Source organism: Vipera ursinii, assembly GCF_947247035.1.
Source record: "Vipera ursinii genome assembly, chromosome: 1".
Lineage (NCBI taxonomy): Eukaryota > Metazoa > Chordata > Lepidosauria > Squamata > Viperidae > Vipera > Vipera ursinii.
The window spans coordinates 121,216,722-121,233,100 of NC_139512.1; the positions used below are offsets into that span (position 1 = coordinate 121,216,722).

The 16,379-nt window shown below is 42.8% G+C and overlaps 1 protein-coding gene across 1 annotated transcript in view; it reads right to left on the reverse strand.

Annotated features, from left to right (window-relative positions):
• PLCD4 (phospholipase C delta 4) overlaps window positions 1–16,379 on the reverse strand; it is a gene marked incomplete at its 3' end in the record, with an annotated part of 38,306 nt that overhangs the window by 7,601 nt on the left and 14,326 nt on the right. The window contains exons 2-9 of the mRNA XM_083349733.1: window positions 16,162–16,224; window positions 13,587–13,645; window positions 10,588–10,746; window positions 8,971–9,200; window positions 5,698–5,826; window positions 3,420–3,651; window positions 2,885–3,086; window positions 1,128–1,272 (exon numbers count right to left, since the gene is read on the reverse strand). Of these exons, the coding sequence (XP_083205859.1) occupies window positions 1,128–1,272; window positions 2,885–3,086; window positions 3,420–3,651; window positions 5,698–5,826; window positions 8,971–9,200; window positions 10,588–10,746; window positions 13,587–13,611 (1,122 nt within the window). The 5' untranslated portion in view covers window positions 13,612–13,645; window positions 16,162–16,224. The remainder of the gene's footprint in view (window positions 1–1,127; window positions 1,273–2,884; window positions 3,087–3,419; window positions 3,652–5,697; window positions 5,827–8,970; window positions 9,201–10,587; window positions 10,747–13,586; window positions 13,646–16,161; window positions 16,225–16,379) is intronic.

Consider the following 16,379-nt stretch of genomic DNA (forward strand, 5'->3'; position numbering starts at 1 on the left):
TAAGAGAATGAGCTGTACTAGTGTTCATATTTAAAAGTTACACTTTAGGTATTTTGTCCCTTTTTGAATAACTTTAATATTTGTCTGTTCTTAGATGAAAAACTACAGTATAGTATCTGCCCATTAAACACATCAAATTAAGTCCGGCAGGGTTGGTGCGTTCTTTTGATTAAACAATGCCATCTATCAGGATCCCAAAAGCACACCTCTGTAGCAATGCCTGCCTTCTGGAATGAGATTGGCCCTAAGATCCAGATGGTACCCATCCTGCTAGGCCTTTGTCAAGTGTAAGTGAAGCCCCCTTGGATTGTGTGGGTTTGGTTTTTTTTTCTCATTCCTGTCCAGATCTTGTACTGTTGCTATCTTTTTTATTTCTATTTTATTTCTTATTGTATTTTTAAAGTACTTTTATTTGTGAGCTGCCTGCATTCATTGGCAGTTCAACAGCATACAAATTTTCATTATCATCATCTCATCATCATCATCACCAATAATTGGCCATTGTTTTGAAGGGACTTTGACTTACAATAAGAGAAATAGTGCAGATGGAATAAATCTCTATGGCTACATAAATCCTTATTCAAATAGAGCTGAGCCAGAATATAACTTGCAACGTGGCGTTGTTCTATGCTTGTGGTGGTGAACCTGTGGCACGTGTGCCACAAGTGGCACACAGAGCCCTTTCTGTGGGCACACATGCCGTCGCCCGAGTCCTAGGCCTTCAGCTGGGTTTTATAAAACCTTTTCACTTTAGGCCTCCACCGCCGTGTGGGGGAAAAAAAGGTTCAATCAATCAATCAATTTCTTGCGGGGAAAAAAAAAGATCTCGCAAAGTTGGGATTGATTCATTGAACTTTTTAGTCCCACCCAGTCTGCCATTACCCCCGCAGCCACGCTCACCCAATGGGCCACACCCACCCAATGGGCCACGCCTACCCAGCACCCAATGATACATAAGTGGGTTTTGGGTTGCAGTTTGGACACTTGGTCTCTAAAAGGTTCGCCATCACTGTTCTATGCTATATTAAACTCCTTCTGCTCAAGCCTAACAAATTCATACTTCTATCATTACCTCCTTCTCACCTACAGGGGTTGTTTAGCCCTACAGGTAGAAGCATACAACTTACCCAGAAGGCATATTTCTCAAGAGTTGTCACAACGTCACAGAAAGGAATCTTAGAAGTGAATGTATAGCCATGATAGACAATTGGTTCTCCATTCGGTCCATCCCAACAATCAACCTCTAAGCAGCGGCAGCCCCGTTTGAGAGCCCTGCAAAGAGGAGAAAGTAATTCATTGGCTCTTTGTCTTTGAGACCCAAAATACAGTCTTGGCAGTTTCCTCAGCTGCTACCTAACTGATGAGTGAACATGGAGAAAATATTTTAAAAAACATCTATATCTAACACCTTTGCGGCTTCCCTATTCCACAGGCAGCTGGTGGAACGGCATGACAGAACTCATCCTTGAAACACTGGGGAAAAAAACCTCCAAGTGCCAGTCAAAAAAAAAAACTGGTTATATCAGATGCCTAGGGGAGAGTATCTTAATTGTTCCACCATCTTTGCAAAGGTCTGAGAAGTTAGTAATGTTCAGCTTGATTAGAAAGTATTCATGTATGCAAATGAATGATTATTGTTCTCCTGATATTGCTCCATTTTGTGTGAAGCAAAGTCTAGGTCTAACAAATGACTGCCCTTATCAGAGCCAAGATAACTTGGGATTAGCCTATTATGGTTGTGTCGAAAGTCAAGGAATCCGGAGCAGCCCTGCTTCCCATACCCAGGACACAGAAGCAGAAGTCCTCCAGGACTATAATCCTAGGGGACTCCACCACAATCCACAATAAGATCTAGAAACTCAGGAGGGACCATTTCTATTCTTTCTGTGAGTTCAAAGATTGGTGGATGGCACTTGGCTGAAGGAAGAGCCACAAGGTTAATCATAAAGATAGTTGGGGATATCGGTCAAGGAGACATGATGAGTTGGGAAAGGGCTTGGAAAATCAAGAAATGGTAACAGCATAATAGAGAGTGAAATCTATTCGCCTTTTAGGATTCCACCTAAAATCTGTAGAAAAGAGAGAGAAGTTTATACATGGAATCAAAGGAACGGAGAAAGCCTGATACCGATCTGCTCAGCCTCTATTTGAAAACTGTTTTTATTCTTCACAGGGCTTGTTTTGCCTTCTGCTAGCCATTTCCACTGTCCTCCTTCTCAGTTGTCTGTTTGGTTAATTGCTTTCTTAAGATAAAGGAAGGGAATGAACATAATCATGACAGGGAATGATAGACCGGCAATTTCAGACTCAGTTTAGGATTTTAATATACTGATGGCATTCTGGTGTGCTTGTTGCATCATTACAGGTAGCCCTCCATTTGCAGCCATTCATTTAGTGACTATCTGAAGTTACAACGGCACTGAAAAAAGTGACTTATGACCATTTTTCACACTTACGCCCATTGCAGCATCTCCATAGACTCGTGTTCAAAATTTGGACACCTGGCAATTCATTCATATTTATGACGGTTGCAGTATCCCGGGATCATGACCGTCTGACAAGCAAAGTCAATGGGGAAGCCAGATTCACTTAGCAACCGTGTCACTAACTTACCCACTGCAGTGATTCACTTAACCACTGTGGCAAGAAAGGTCATAAAACGGGGCAAAACTCACTTAACAAATGTCTCAACAACAGAAACGTTGGGCTCAATTGTGGTCATACGTCGAGGACTACCCGTACTTACTAAATGATAAAGAATTCCCACATGCACACATAAGTAATCGTTTTGGAAGTATAAGGGGAAACAAAACTAATGTTTGGCTCTGTCACTGAAGGGACTCCTGATGCAGCTGCTTTCTCATCTCTCCTTTCATTTTGATACCTGATGTATCCTTCGACACTGCTTTGTCCTCGCAGCTGGTCTTCAATCAGATATGTGTTGTGAGAGGAAGAGATAAAATAATGGCTAAGAGGCTGAGACATATCCTGGAAAATCTTCCTGTGCTCAGGGTTGAAGATGGAACCATCTGGTGAGCAAAGATACATGAGGAATCCATCTGGGCTCAGTATATGGCGAGCTTTGCCTATTGGAAGAAAAAAGTTGGTGAGAAGGAACAGAAATTGACAGGGCTTTCAAAACAAAGGCCCTGCTAAGGGACAGACACGGAATTAAATGAAAACTATGAAGTAAGAGTCTTTGGTTGATCAGGAAAGAACAGGTCTTAGCAGTCTCGTCTATGACAATGGGGCCATATAACTGGTTTTAAAAAAGCAATGTTGGTTTGGGGGAATTCGGCTAACACTAGAACATGACACCTTGGATGTATCCTTGAGCACTCCCCGGCAACAACTAGTGCCAACTCTGGAGGCTGGTTTACAGATCCATCGGTTCTCCTTTGGTTACTCCACCAACTCACCAGTCTCAGATGGTTCGTATCTGTCAATCAGATCCATTGCAAGCTCATCGGTGCCCTCAATTTCCATCTGCTCCTGTTGCAAGAAGTCCACAAATTCCAAGAGGGTTAGCTTCTTCCCATCTTCAGAATACTCCTTGAAAATTTCCAGCACCTCATTCCGCTGAGTGAGCGCTTTGTAGAACAGCACAAATTCCTCTCCCTCCAGCGACCCAGTTTCTGATTTGTCAGCCATCTGTAAGGAATGGAGGGCTCTAACCAAAGGTTTCTTTCTGCAGGAAGTATTTATTTATTTATTTATTTTTATTACATTTATATACCGTCCTTTCCCGAAGGACTCAGGGTGGTTTACAGGGTGATTAAAAACAAAAATACAAAAGTTAAAAACAGATTAAAAAAATTATATTTGTCCCTGCATAAGTAAAACCCCGGTTAAAATTAAAATTAAAACTAAAATTAAAAAATTCTCAGCATGGGCCAGAGAGCTCAAAGTGCCAGGTCTTCAGGTCCCGGCGGAATGAACGGAGGTCGGGGGCAGTCCTAAGCTCCACCGGCAGCTGGTTCCAAAGGGCAGGCACGCCCACTGAGAAGGCCCTATCCCTGGGTGTCGTCCGCCGGCAATCTCTTACCGGTGGCACCCTGAGAAGACCCTCCCTGTGGGAGCACACTGGACAAAGGGAGCTTGATGCCGGCAGCAGGTGTTCCCTCAGATATCCCGGACAAAACAATCAAGCCAAGCCAAACAAGTTATCCTGCCCACTGAAGGAGCCTGTGGAATTAAGGGCCTTCCTCCACTTGGATTGAAGAGCAAACATGCCCTAGCAATGTCTCTTTTTTTGGCTAGTTCCCATAATGTTGCTTTCGTTTCATCTTGAATCCGTGAACGAGACAAATTTCAACCACCCATACAGATGTTAAGCATATGTATTCCTTCTTCTTAAAAAACTGAAGTATTCTGTAGGCATATGTAAGGATTCCAGAGGTAGGAAAATTGGACTTGAACAAATTAATGAAGTATACTTTATAAAAGAAAAAAAGATTTATTTTCCAGGAAATATATAGGATAGGATAGGCAAAGTCTAGTGCATAACTAGTGAATTGTTACAAGGCCCTGAATGAAAAACTATATACTATGTACATGTGCACGAATGTGCCAATGAAGAAAGGGAAATAAAAGTGGCCTGAAATAAGCAACCTCACAAAATAGACAGTGTTAAGTCGTGGGCTCTTAGGTGCAGGAATGACGACACGAGGCTGAGTACAGGATAACTCATACTTTATTCTTGCTGGAACTGTACTGAAACTTGGGCTGCAACCAGCCACAATATATAGTCTAGCTCCTAGGCGGTTGCCAATGGGTTTGAACCCACTCTTGCCGCCTGTGGCTAGCCAATTGCAGGACCGGAGACGGCCAGTCTGGATTGCTGGAGAGCCATTGGCTGCTCCAGCAACACACGTGGTGTATTACCACAACCCCAGTACATAACAGAGAGCACACAGAGTATATCCTTAATGTTATTCTACATCCCACAGTTTCTCTCATGGACAGTTGGTCATGAGGTTCTAATGACATTTTCTACAGTTCTGATCCTATCTGAAGAAAACTTGTATAACATCTATTAGGATTTGGAAGGAAATCAGGTGGTTGGTAGTGACTGAGGCAATAGAAGGGGAAATAGGGATTGGCAAAGGAAAGATAAATTTCATGCTGGTTCATATTTTTTGTTAATGCAAGGATGGCTGCAGAGCAGTTCAATTCAGCTACAGAGGAAGGCTAATACCATTGCTGCTTTGCTGCTATTCCATGAACTGTGGGGTTGCAGTGTTTTGCATGAACCTCACCTAATGGACATTACTTTAAGCAGACAAGATAAGAAAATGGAAGCTGTCGAATTGTTGGTTGACCCTTTTATCACTCAATTTTACAACTGATTGTAGTATTTTAGTGCCAGGCTACAAATTCTACCACTTCCATCCACCATGCTGACTGAGGAAGAGAGGACTAAAGTGATGACTGACAGTGTCAGGTTGGCCTGTGTAATTGCATTCCAGAAAACAACGCATTTAGATTGTCAATTGGGATATAAATAGCATCATTGGAAACAAATCGAACGACCAAGTCTGAAGATAAACATTATGTGCAGAGAGCAAGAGAGGCCAGGATATTTGCACTCTCATCAGTAGATAATGGTGGCAATGTGCCTTCTTATGAACTAACGAAAGAATGGCTTTTATGCAACTTAGCTCCACGTGTTCTCCACTTTGGCTCATACAGATTTACCTGGAAGAGCTGAAAGGCATGGTCTTCATTCATATCCACATTCATCATCCTAAGCAAGTGCTGCACCTCTTTGAAGTTCATGCGACCATTGTTGTCTTTATCAGCTTTTAAAAACCAGTCACAGATCCATTTGCAACCCAGGTGTGGGTTAAGGAAAAGAGACTCATAGGATCAGAGCAGACAAGCATGGTATATTTTTGTCAAAACAAAACACCCTGGAAATGAGCACAAACTGACACCTTGTTAGTACAGGACAGATTGTAATGGAAGTGAACTGGAATTGCAATGGAAGAGAAAACTCTTTCGGCTGTTTGTTTCCTATATTTTATAAAGAGAAGAAAGTATCATATTTTAGCCAAGTGTAGTAGAAAGAAGAGACTCACGCCAGCTCTTCAGGAAAGGAAAGGTTTATTGCGCAGGTTCAGAGGGCTTAAACAAAGCAAAAGGTCTGAACCCCGAGCGGGTGTACGAACAGACATATTTATACCCCCCCCTATTTCCCTGTTGTACATTGTTCCTTGTATGGTTAAATTTTACACATTCTTATCAGAAGACAGTTTGCATAAGACAGTTGCAGGGGAATACGTGCAGCTACGCTAACAGGATTATGGCTACCTTGATCACCTAAGGACAGAAATAGGTTTGTTTACACTGTTATATATTAGGCTTAAAAAGCATCTTTAAGCAGTTACTGAACAGATACCACCAGGTGGCGCTGAACTGAACTGTTGTGACCGCTGTCAGTTTTCAGCAGGGAACTGAGGTTCAAACTGATTGGTTGGGAGCATACCTGGCAAGGTATATAAAGGGTACAGGCACCCCCTATTCCCCCAGTTCAGTTACTTCCCACAATAAAGACCTCTCTTGCTGAACTCATCGTCTCGGCGTCCTTTCTGCTTCCCAGAACCCAATACATAATAGTGGCGACGAAGGTGGGATTCTGCTTCACCATAAGAGCTGAAAGTCACTAGGGGACAGCAACGCTTGCTGGAGGAAAGAGGCATCTTTCCCCCCCTCCCACGATGACCGACTAGCCACCACGCTAGCGGCCACATCGGAGCACGATTCACAGAGGCGAGACGCAGAGATGACACAGATCGGTCAGCTCCGAGAATTCTACATCCGTCACCCCGAATGGTGGGACTCTCACCTGGGACAGGTCGAAAATTTCCTCTGGGCAAACCGGATTACAGAAGATGGCCTGAAAGCGGCGACCCTGCTCTGCATAAGCTGGCCCGCCATTTACGACTTGGCCGTAAGCCTGTGCTTGCCGACGCCGATCAGAACTGTCTCATTCCAAGACTTCACCGAGAAGCTGGACAGACATTTCAAACCATGAATGTCTGAGCTGGCCTGGCGGTTCCAGCTCATCCAGAGGGTCCAACAGCCAGGCAAATCAGCATCGGAGTTCATCGTGGCCTTGCAACAGGCCGCCCACCTCTGCAAGTTCACCAGTCTGGACGAGAGGCTTCGCGACCGGTTCGTGTTTGGCCTACGCGACAAATGCCTGCAACAGAAGTTGTTCTCTAGGCCCAACTTGACCCTCCAAGATGCTCAGGATGAGATCTTGGCCAATGAGGCGGCCGGCAGCGCAGTACAAGCGGTCCAGACCCCCCAACCCAGCAGCCCAGGAGGATCCATCCACCTTGAAAACGCTGTGTATGGCAGAAGCGGACAAGTGGAGGAAGAAACTGGCATTGATCAGGTTCACCGAAGACCAGAGCTGGTCCTTTCCAAGGACAGCTTTTCTTAGTAGTGGTAGATAGCCATTCCAAATGGTTGGAGGTAGTGCCAGTCCCCAATATGACCACAGCCAAAACAATCCAAGTGCTCAGGAGGCTTTTTGCCACACATGGCCTACCTGATGTCTTGGTATCAGATAATGGGGCTCAATTTACCACTGCTGAATTCCAGGCATTCACGAAAGCGAACTTGATTAGACACGTCACATCTGCGCCCTTCCACCCGTCATCGAATGGTCAAGCAGAGCACATGGTGCGAACAACCAAGGACACTCTCAAGCATATTATCGGCGACTGACATCACAGGTTGGCACAATTCTTACTATCTTAACACATGACACCTTGCACAGCCACGGGGAAGAGTCCAGCGAAACTTCGTTGGGGCAGACGCCTCATCACCAAACTGGACAGACTGCACCCTGACAGAGTGGCTGCTGACACCGACCAACCAAAGACCCCTAGGGAATTACACCCTGGTGACTTGGTTTGGGCCAGGAACTATGGTCCGGGACACTTGTGGATTCAGGGGGTGGTGGTTGACAAAACCGGGCCCCTATCCTACATACTAGGGGTGGAGGGGGGTCGTCAGATCAGACAGCACATAGATCAGGTCAGGAAACAGGTTCCTGACCGGTCACAGAGCAACCAACCGGTGGACTGCCAATCACCAACCTCAAATCCTCCCTACCAACAAACAGTAGGACCATAGCCCGAGGTGGACCTCACCAACCCAGAACTGTTTCCAGAGAGCCCTGTCCGGCCGGGACAACAACAGGCCCAGGACCACCGCGACAAACCTGCCACAGGGTCTGACTCTGGGATGGGTCAACCTGAAACGCCCAGCAGGGACTCAACCACTGACCTGGCCGCCCAGGACAGGGAAGAACCCCTAAGACGCTCTTCACGAACTCATAGGCCGCCTGCGTATCTCGCCAACTATGTGCGTAAATGAGGGGAAGGCTGAAGGGCATGGTATCCTGACGTATCGTCACGTTATTAAGCATTGTTGTATATATTGTTGGGTAACTATTGTTCGTTCTTAAAGGGGGAAGGGGTGTTATATATTAGGCTTTAAAAAGCACCTTTAAGCAGTTACTGGACAGATATCACCAGGTGGCGCTGAACTGAACTGTTGTGACCACTGTCAGTTTTCGGCAGGGAACTGAGGTTCAAACTGATTGGTTGGGAGCATACCCGGCAAGGTATATAAAGGGTACAGGCACCCCCTATTCCCCCAGTTCAGTTACTTCACACAATAAAGACCTGTCTTGCTGAATTCATCGTCTCAGCGTCCTTCCTGCTTCCCAGAACATAATATACACAATGACTTTAGTGCACTTCCTCTTTACAAGTATTATATTTTTAACTAATGGTTAAAATAACAAACTGAAATAAAGACATTTCCTTCACACTGTCCTTCTGCAATACAGACATCTCAATGTGTCTCCAATATTAGATTCAAGCTGAGCTTCCTTTTTTTCCCCTTTTGTGGGAAAGGCACTGAAAGGAACAACAGGTAATTAAAAGGATATTGATCAAGCCTCTCTTTTTGATCCATGTTAATGACCGTCTCTATGAGGCGCCGCAAACCTTGAATCCAACACTGAGCCTCCTCAGCTGAACTAGCAATGAGATCGAGATTGCTTCGCCGCCCATGGAAGACAACAGTGAAACAGCATTCAGCAGGGAACTCCTCAGCCAGACTTCGCAGCACCTCCGATTGATGTCCTTCACGGATTGTCTCCACATCACTTACAGAAACTTGAGAGAAGAAAAACCAGAAAAGATAAGCCTTTACATAGTGCAGGGGTCTTCAAACTTGGCCCTTTTATGACTTGTGGACTTCCACTTCCAGAATTCCTCAGCCAGCGTGGCTGGCTGAGGAATTCTGGGAGTTGAAGTCCACAAGTCATAAAAGTGCCAAGTTTGAAGACGCCTGACATAGAGGGTTGAACTTAAGTTATAAAAGCATTCCTTTCTTCTCTACCCAGGCTATACATAAACACAAATGGTGAAATCGAAGCGATTGGTTTTTTTAATTAGAGCCAAGTAAATAAATTAAATTAAATGAATAAAAATATATTTAGCGTAATTCCAGAGTAATTACTTAGTTGAAGAGAAGATGAATGCACCCAGGATGCCACAAATTCAGCAGCAGAAAAATGTCAAGAAGGTACTCCATGTCTCTATGGGAGATACAATAGCATGCAACAAAAATATCTTTAATTGGCAATTTGGTAGGATATATTTGATGCCTGAAATTACTCTATTCAATATTCTTCTATTTGGTATCCTCTAGATGAGATCAATTGCATAATATCCACTAGCCGAAGTAGCAATGGTAATTCCACTACATAGACAATCAAGCAGTGGGGATGGTTTCACTTACATCCCAAACTCTTGTTTTCTCAAAGATGAACATTTTAAACAAACCTTACAAAATTTATTCTAGAAAATGTCACGCACATGAGAAATTGTGAGGCTTGAGAGCACACATATGGACATATGCATCTACATTCCCAATAATTCCCAACATTATGAAAAAACTTCATCTTCTCTTCCGGATCTAGGCAAACCAATACTTAAAGGTAAAGGTAAAGGTTCCCCCGCACATGCGTGCTAGTCATTTCCGACTCTAGGGGCCGGTGCTCATCTCCGTTTCAAAGCCGAAGAGCCAGCGCTTGTCCGAGGACGTCTCCGTGGTTATGTGGCTGGCATGACTAGACGCCAAAGGCACACGGAATGCTGTTACCTTCCCACCGGAGTGGTCCCTATTTTTCTACTTGCCTTTTTACGTGCTTTCGAACTGCTAGGTTGGCAGAAGCTGGGACGAGTAACAGGTGCTCACTCTGTTACGCGGCACTCAGGATTCGAACCGCCAAACTGCCGACCTTCTGATCGACAAGCTCAGCGTCCTAACCCACTGAGCCACCACGTCCCTTAACCAATACTTACTTATATTAGCCTTATTTGTCTTTTTGTCCTTATTGTGTGCCCTGAATCCTTCTCATGATTGGAACTCAAATTTTTGCAAGATTTCCCCATTTTTCTATTCTGCACTTACAGGATTTGAAAGCCCACACTCCAAAACAAGGTTACTGAGAATCAACCCTGTGGCAAATAATATAGTGCAGGTAGTCAAACTCACAGGCTGATTTGGCTTTGCCAGACATCTTAGATTTGTACCAGACCGTCATGCAGTCCTGCTGTAACATGTAGTAGCGTTGTTTCTTCCAGTTCTTAGATTTCACCTTGCGCATCATGCTTCCTTGTTGCATTTGAACAAGATTGTCATCCAGTTGCATACCTGAGCAGAGGATTGGACATTTCAAGTCAAGGAGGGTGTTAGTTCTAATACAGTAACAACTATATGCAATTAAATGCAAATGTTAGGCACTCTGATCAATGTTTGTATTATGTCGTGGGCTCTGATGAGCAGGAACGAAGATACGCAGACGAGTACAGAAAAACTCATGCTTTATTTAAGCAGAAACTGTACTGAGGAATTGGAGTCACCCTGCCTCTTTATATAGCCACATCCTATGGTAGCAACCAATCGGATTGAACCCATGTTTGCCGCCCAAAGTTGACCAATTGCAGGACCGGAGACATCCTGTCTGAGTTGCTGGAGAACCGTTAGTTCTCCAGCAACACACGTGCTGATATTCCAAAAGCCCAGTACATAACAGTTTGTGCTTCAATAAATTCCTGAGTGAACAAAAACTGATACAACCAGGTATATAATTTAAAATGTGGTTTTTTTGCTAACTGGAATCCCTATCTATTACTGTATTTGTGTGCAGTATTTGGATATACGGTTGTTTCCAGAAAAGAAAACAGTGGATTTAACAGGTGCACAAATTTAGATATCCTTTCACTCAGGGCTCTGCCATACTCAGTGCTTTGCAATTCACTCAATACTCAGCAGTTTCCAAACATTTCCTATATGCAGATAAAAGTCTAAGAATATAACCACCAATTAGTTTGCTTAGCTAAGGGCTAGACTGGAGCTGGAACTGACTATGGCAGGGAACCTTATAGACAGAGTAGTGGGGAGCTGACTATTAGAATGAAAAGCAAATTCTGGGACAAGAGTTGAGGAGAAAAGAAACTTTTTAGAGCTTCAGCAGTCCAAACCAAGAAGTAACATTTAGAGTCTATCCAAGGAAGTCAATAGATCTCACAGCAACAGTTTGAGGCTTTTCCTTCTGGCCTCACACCAGCAATCTCAATAATCATTTCAGCCTCAGCTTTGGGCATAGAAGCAACTCTTTACTTGAGAAGTTTCTGGCCACTTCCTTCCCTCTGAGGAAAGTTTTCTTGCTTGAGGAACCAGCTCTCTTCTCTGCCTGGGCAATGAGCTGAGTCCCAAACAGGTAGTACAGGAGAGTGGAAGAGTTAATTTATATAGTCCTAGTAAGCACTTTCTCTGTAGTCTTCTCTTTGTTGACCTCTGCCATCTGTTGTCTCTTCAACCTTCTCCAACCCTAGAGCAACTTTTTTTAAGCTCAGCAGGCCCTGAGTTTGCAGACACTTATATTCTGTGACTCTGTTCTGTACCAGCCTACTACCGGCCCTGCAGATAAGGCAGGGACAACCCCTTTACAAGAAGGCAAGAGGCTGGAACTAAGCCTGCCAAATTTATGGACACAAAAGCAAACAGAGCAAAAACAAGACACAAACCATGAAACAGGAGCTATTCAAACAGTTGCCTTCAGCAAACCAGCCCTCCCACGCATTCCCCTTTTAAACAGTTCAGGGCGTGGCTTCTCTCTGCCTCCTTCCGAGGTGCCCCATTGCCTTCCTCTGTTTACTCCTGATTGACTGCCTCCTGCGTCGGGCGTCCTTGAACAGGGCCAGCTGTGTGTCATCTTCATCCACGCTGTCAGGCTCACACAGCTGGGTCTGCGTCGTAACCAGGTGGGAGGGGCCTGGCTGAGGGCTCTCATCAGCAAGCTCTCCAACACCCTCAGCAACCTCTCCAACACCCCCCTCCTCCTCCTCTGAATCGTCCGACCCAACTGCCGAACCCACAGGCTGACCCTGAATCACAACAGACTCACTCAGAAGGAGGCTGATGTTTTCCTTTCATTACATTTGCTTAATGAGTTTGAGCTAATAGCAAATCTGCAGATTCAAAACATACTCTGTGCTACCCACAAGTTTCCAGCAGCTGATTGAACAGGAGGTGCTACCTAGTTTCTTTAATGTCCTCAAGAGGTGGTGACCCTTTGAGAGCTCTATGCATTGAAATTTCATTTTAATGTATGCCGATTAGTGTACATTCAAAGTGATAATAAAGTTATTATTCTATTCTATTCTTCTGTATCTATTCAGGTTTCTGATTCCAGGGATAAATCAGAGTCAGTTTCTCCTTTCTCCTGCCACCTCTCACAGCCCTGTTAGATATTACTACTGATAGGCACATGATAGTGGGGTTCCGTGGTGTTGCAGGAATCTCTCTCCTGCCACACACTGTGAATCCTGCAGTCCCTGTCAAGCTGGAGTTATTTAGTGTTTTTCAACAAAAGCTGTAAACCCATTTTTTTAAAAAAATAAAAAAATAGTAGAATTTAAAAGCTGACAGATATGTATGTACGTGTATAGCATCACCTCTTTACACCATATTCTGCACTTCTCCAACACCTGTCAGTTACTATTTGGGCTGATTCCTCTTCAAAGCCTGGTGTATGGAAGGGAAAACAATTTGGCTTTGGAGAGCAGTGGCCAGGGAGGAGAGAAGAAGGGGGATGCCTATATCCATTGAAAATTCTCAATAAATGCTCAGGGATCATCTAACTCCACTGAAACATCAATAAGCCATGTCAGATTGTACTTATGGTAAAATTGGTATTCTCTTTGGCCTAGTTATGAGGAAACATGCTACTTTAAAGCTGGAAATCTAAGGAAAACTTAAGCCATTTCTCTGGCATTTTGTTTACCTATTTATTTTAAAAGATTTATGTTATGGTTTGGGATGAGGTGAGATGGTGGCAACATAACCTAACCCTTGGGCCCAGAGAAAGATCGGAAAACAAGTGAGTGGGCACGTGTAATGGCTACAAGGACTGAATTGATGTGTGGGCCTCATAACTGAGGACGGCTTGCAGGACCAGTAGTTTCTCAGAGATTCCAGGAAATACTTACGAGGACTGTAGAGAAGTGAAGACATGGTTCTTCCTCCTTTAGCTTGGAAAAATTGACACCTATAACATAAGACAGTAGAAGTAAAAGAAAGAAGTGAAAGAAAAAGCAGCAAGTGGAGGACTAGACGGAATACTCTGTTTCTTGACTTTCCAAAAACATCTCAAAAACACTTTTATGGAAAGGAGATATCTGCAGTGGGATTTTACGTACCTTTCCTTGGAAATTATTTCCAATAAGGCATACTTCTAACTAGAAAGGTGTAGACGTTAGTCTTGTTTAGATGCTGGATTCTCCCTTATCTCTCCAACACTATGGTAGCACTTATACATTGAACTCCTTTTATGAGCTTCATGTTCTCTAACTGGGTCGACTATTGCTTTTTTTAGGGAATAGTTGGTGTTGCAGACCAATATATTTCGAGGACATCATTTTTGGAAATGGTATAAAGTCACAGATTAAGATGGTGGCTGATTATGATATTGCAGTAGGACTGGAAAGAGGCCCAGGTTCAAATTCACTCAATCATGGAAACAGATTGGGCAACTTAGGGCCAATCTCTCATCCTGATCTATCTCACAAGGAATACAATTAGAGGAAATATGACACCTTAAAATCTCAGAGGAAATGTTGGCATATATTGATCACAGCTAAAGTTGCAAACCATGAGTATAAAAACTGCAACTCACAAACATTATTTCTATGCACCTTACATCCTGCCTAACTGGATAGTTCTGCAAAGTTGAGGCTTTCTTTTGTACTTCTGGGGTTAGGGAGACATCAGCTTCACCATATTTTTATGTGTTAGTATATATCTGTATAAAGTATATAAGTTTTACTATTCCAAGCAACAAAAAGTTCCCAAGATAGGATCAGTTCCATCATGAGGACAAATAAACATGTAAATTGATTCTTTGAAAATGTATAAAAAAGGCTGCAAATGCTATTTTTTTAAACAAACGACATCATTCATTAAATAGCATCAACCCAAAACTAAACCAAACCGAAGCTCAAAATGTCCAGCTAACTATAAATTCACACAGATTATTCTTTCAGTTATTAATTATAATTCAGTAATTACAACTGTCCTATTACAAATTCCTGTGTTTAGCAGTAGCCTCCAGAGGCTGTTGATGAAGATTATGAAGCTTTCAGATAATAGAAGCTGTTTGAATGGAATGGCTAGGTAATTTTAGATCTTAAATCTAATGGTCTCATGGGTGCTTACTTTTCTGTTAACAGTATTTATTAGGTCATACTGTTATAAACATACAACTGATACCATTTTTCTATATCCATAACAGTGCTGCATGATTTACAAGTGCTTCTATATTCCTGGCATACAAATCTGTTTTCCAGCTCTAACACCTGAGTAAAGCATTGTTTAATGTTGTACGCCACCTGGAGTCACTGTGTGCAAGGTGGGTAACCATATAAATTTATTTAAGTAATAAATAAATAAAGGTGTTTTAAATTCAAGGCATGATCATAATTTCTGCATCACTCTGTGAACATCTAATTCCCACAGCACTGTCTTATGTCTAAGGATATTCATCCATGGAGTAGGGCTGTATTACTATTCTCCTTCTCATCTTTCCTATTACCTTCTACTATTGGTATCTTATGATACCAATATAATATACTTAGTTTTTGTATGTTCAATGAGAGTTTCTGCACCAGAGATAAATTCCTTGTTTGTCCAATCACACTTGACCAATAAAGAATACTGTATTGTATTGTATCTTATGTAATAAAATAGAGCTGGGTGCTACTGGCTGGATTAAACATTATTATTTAAGGGTAGACATTATTTTGTGGTGGAAAAAAGTCTCTGTGTGTGTGTGTGTGTGTGTGTGTGTGTGTGTGTGTGTGTGTGTGAGAGAGAGAGAGAGAGAGAGAGAGAGAGAGAGAGCGCAAAAAGGGAGGACATTTTGCAGCAATGTTAATGCCTGATGGCTCATTTGTTGTTACCCCATCACCAACTGTTCTTAAGTGACCCTTGATCCTTAAAATTCTTCCTTTTCCAAATTGGCTATCCTGCACATGTATTGACATTACAGTTCCTAAAATAATTAGCCAACACTGGCTGAAAATTCTGAGATCTGTAGTCCCAAAATGTTTGGAAGACATTCATTTGGAAACTTTCTCCAGCGTGGCCATCACACTGGAGAAAGGTTTTCTAATATTATTTTTACCATCACACAAGTAAAATAGGGCTTCTATACAAAGAAAATCAATGCTGAATATCCAAAGTGCCTGTTGTGCTGAAGATAATGCATCCAGGGGGAATTTCAAGACAATACTTTTAGGACTCTGCTTCAGAGCACAATAAAGTGCTGTATCCCACTCCTTGAATGGGTACAAATTGCAACCACCTCATTGCCGATTTCTAGTCTGTCACAGGAATGCATCTGGCAACAGAAGTTGAACTGACAGACTAAAGAAAGCAATTGGTGGTTTTGCTTCCCTCCCTCCAATTACATTATAAGCACAAAGATAGAAAGATGCTGAAATACCCACAACAAAGGAATGGTTGGTGAAGATGACAGAATTTGCAGAGATGGCAAAATCAACTTACTTGACCAGAGGAAAGACAACAATTACAGTTGTCAATAACTGGAAATCTCTTATGGACTTTTTGCTGAAATAAAAAAAAACACATGTGATTTATGGATCTGATTATTATACAGGATAGAATATGGAAAGAAGGGAGCAATGATGTAACCTTAGCAAGAGAATAAAATATAAACGATTGAAATATAAAGATCAGAAGCCATTTCTTTGTTTCTTTTTCTT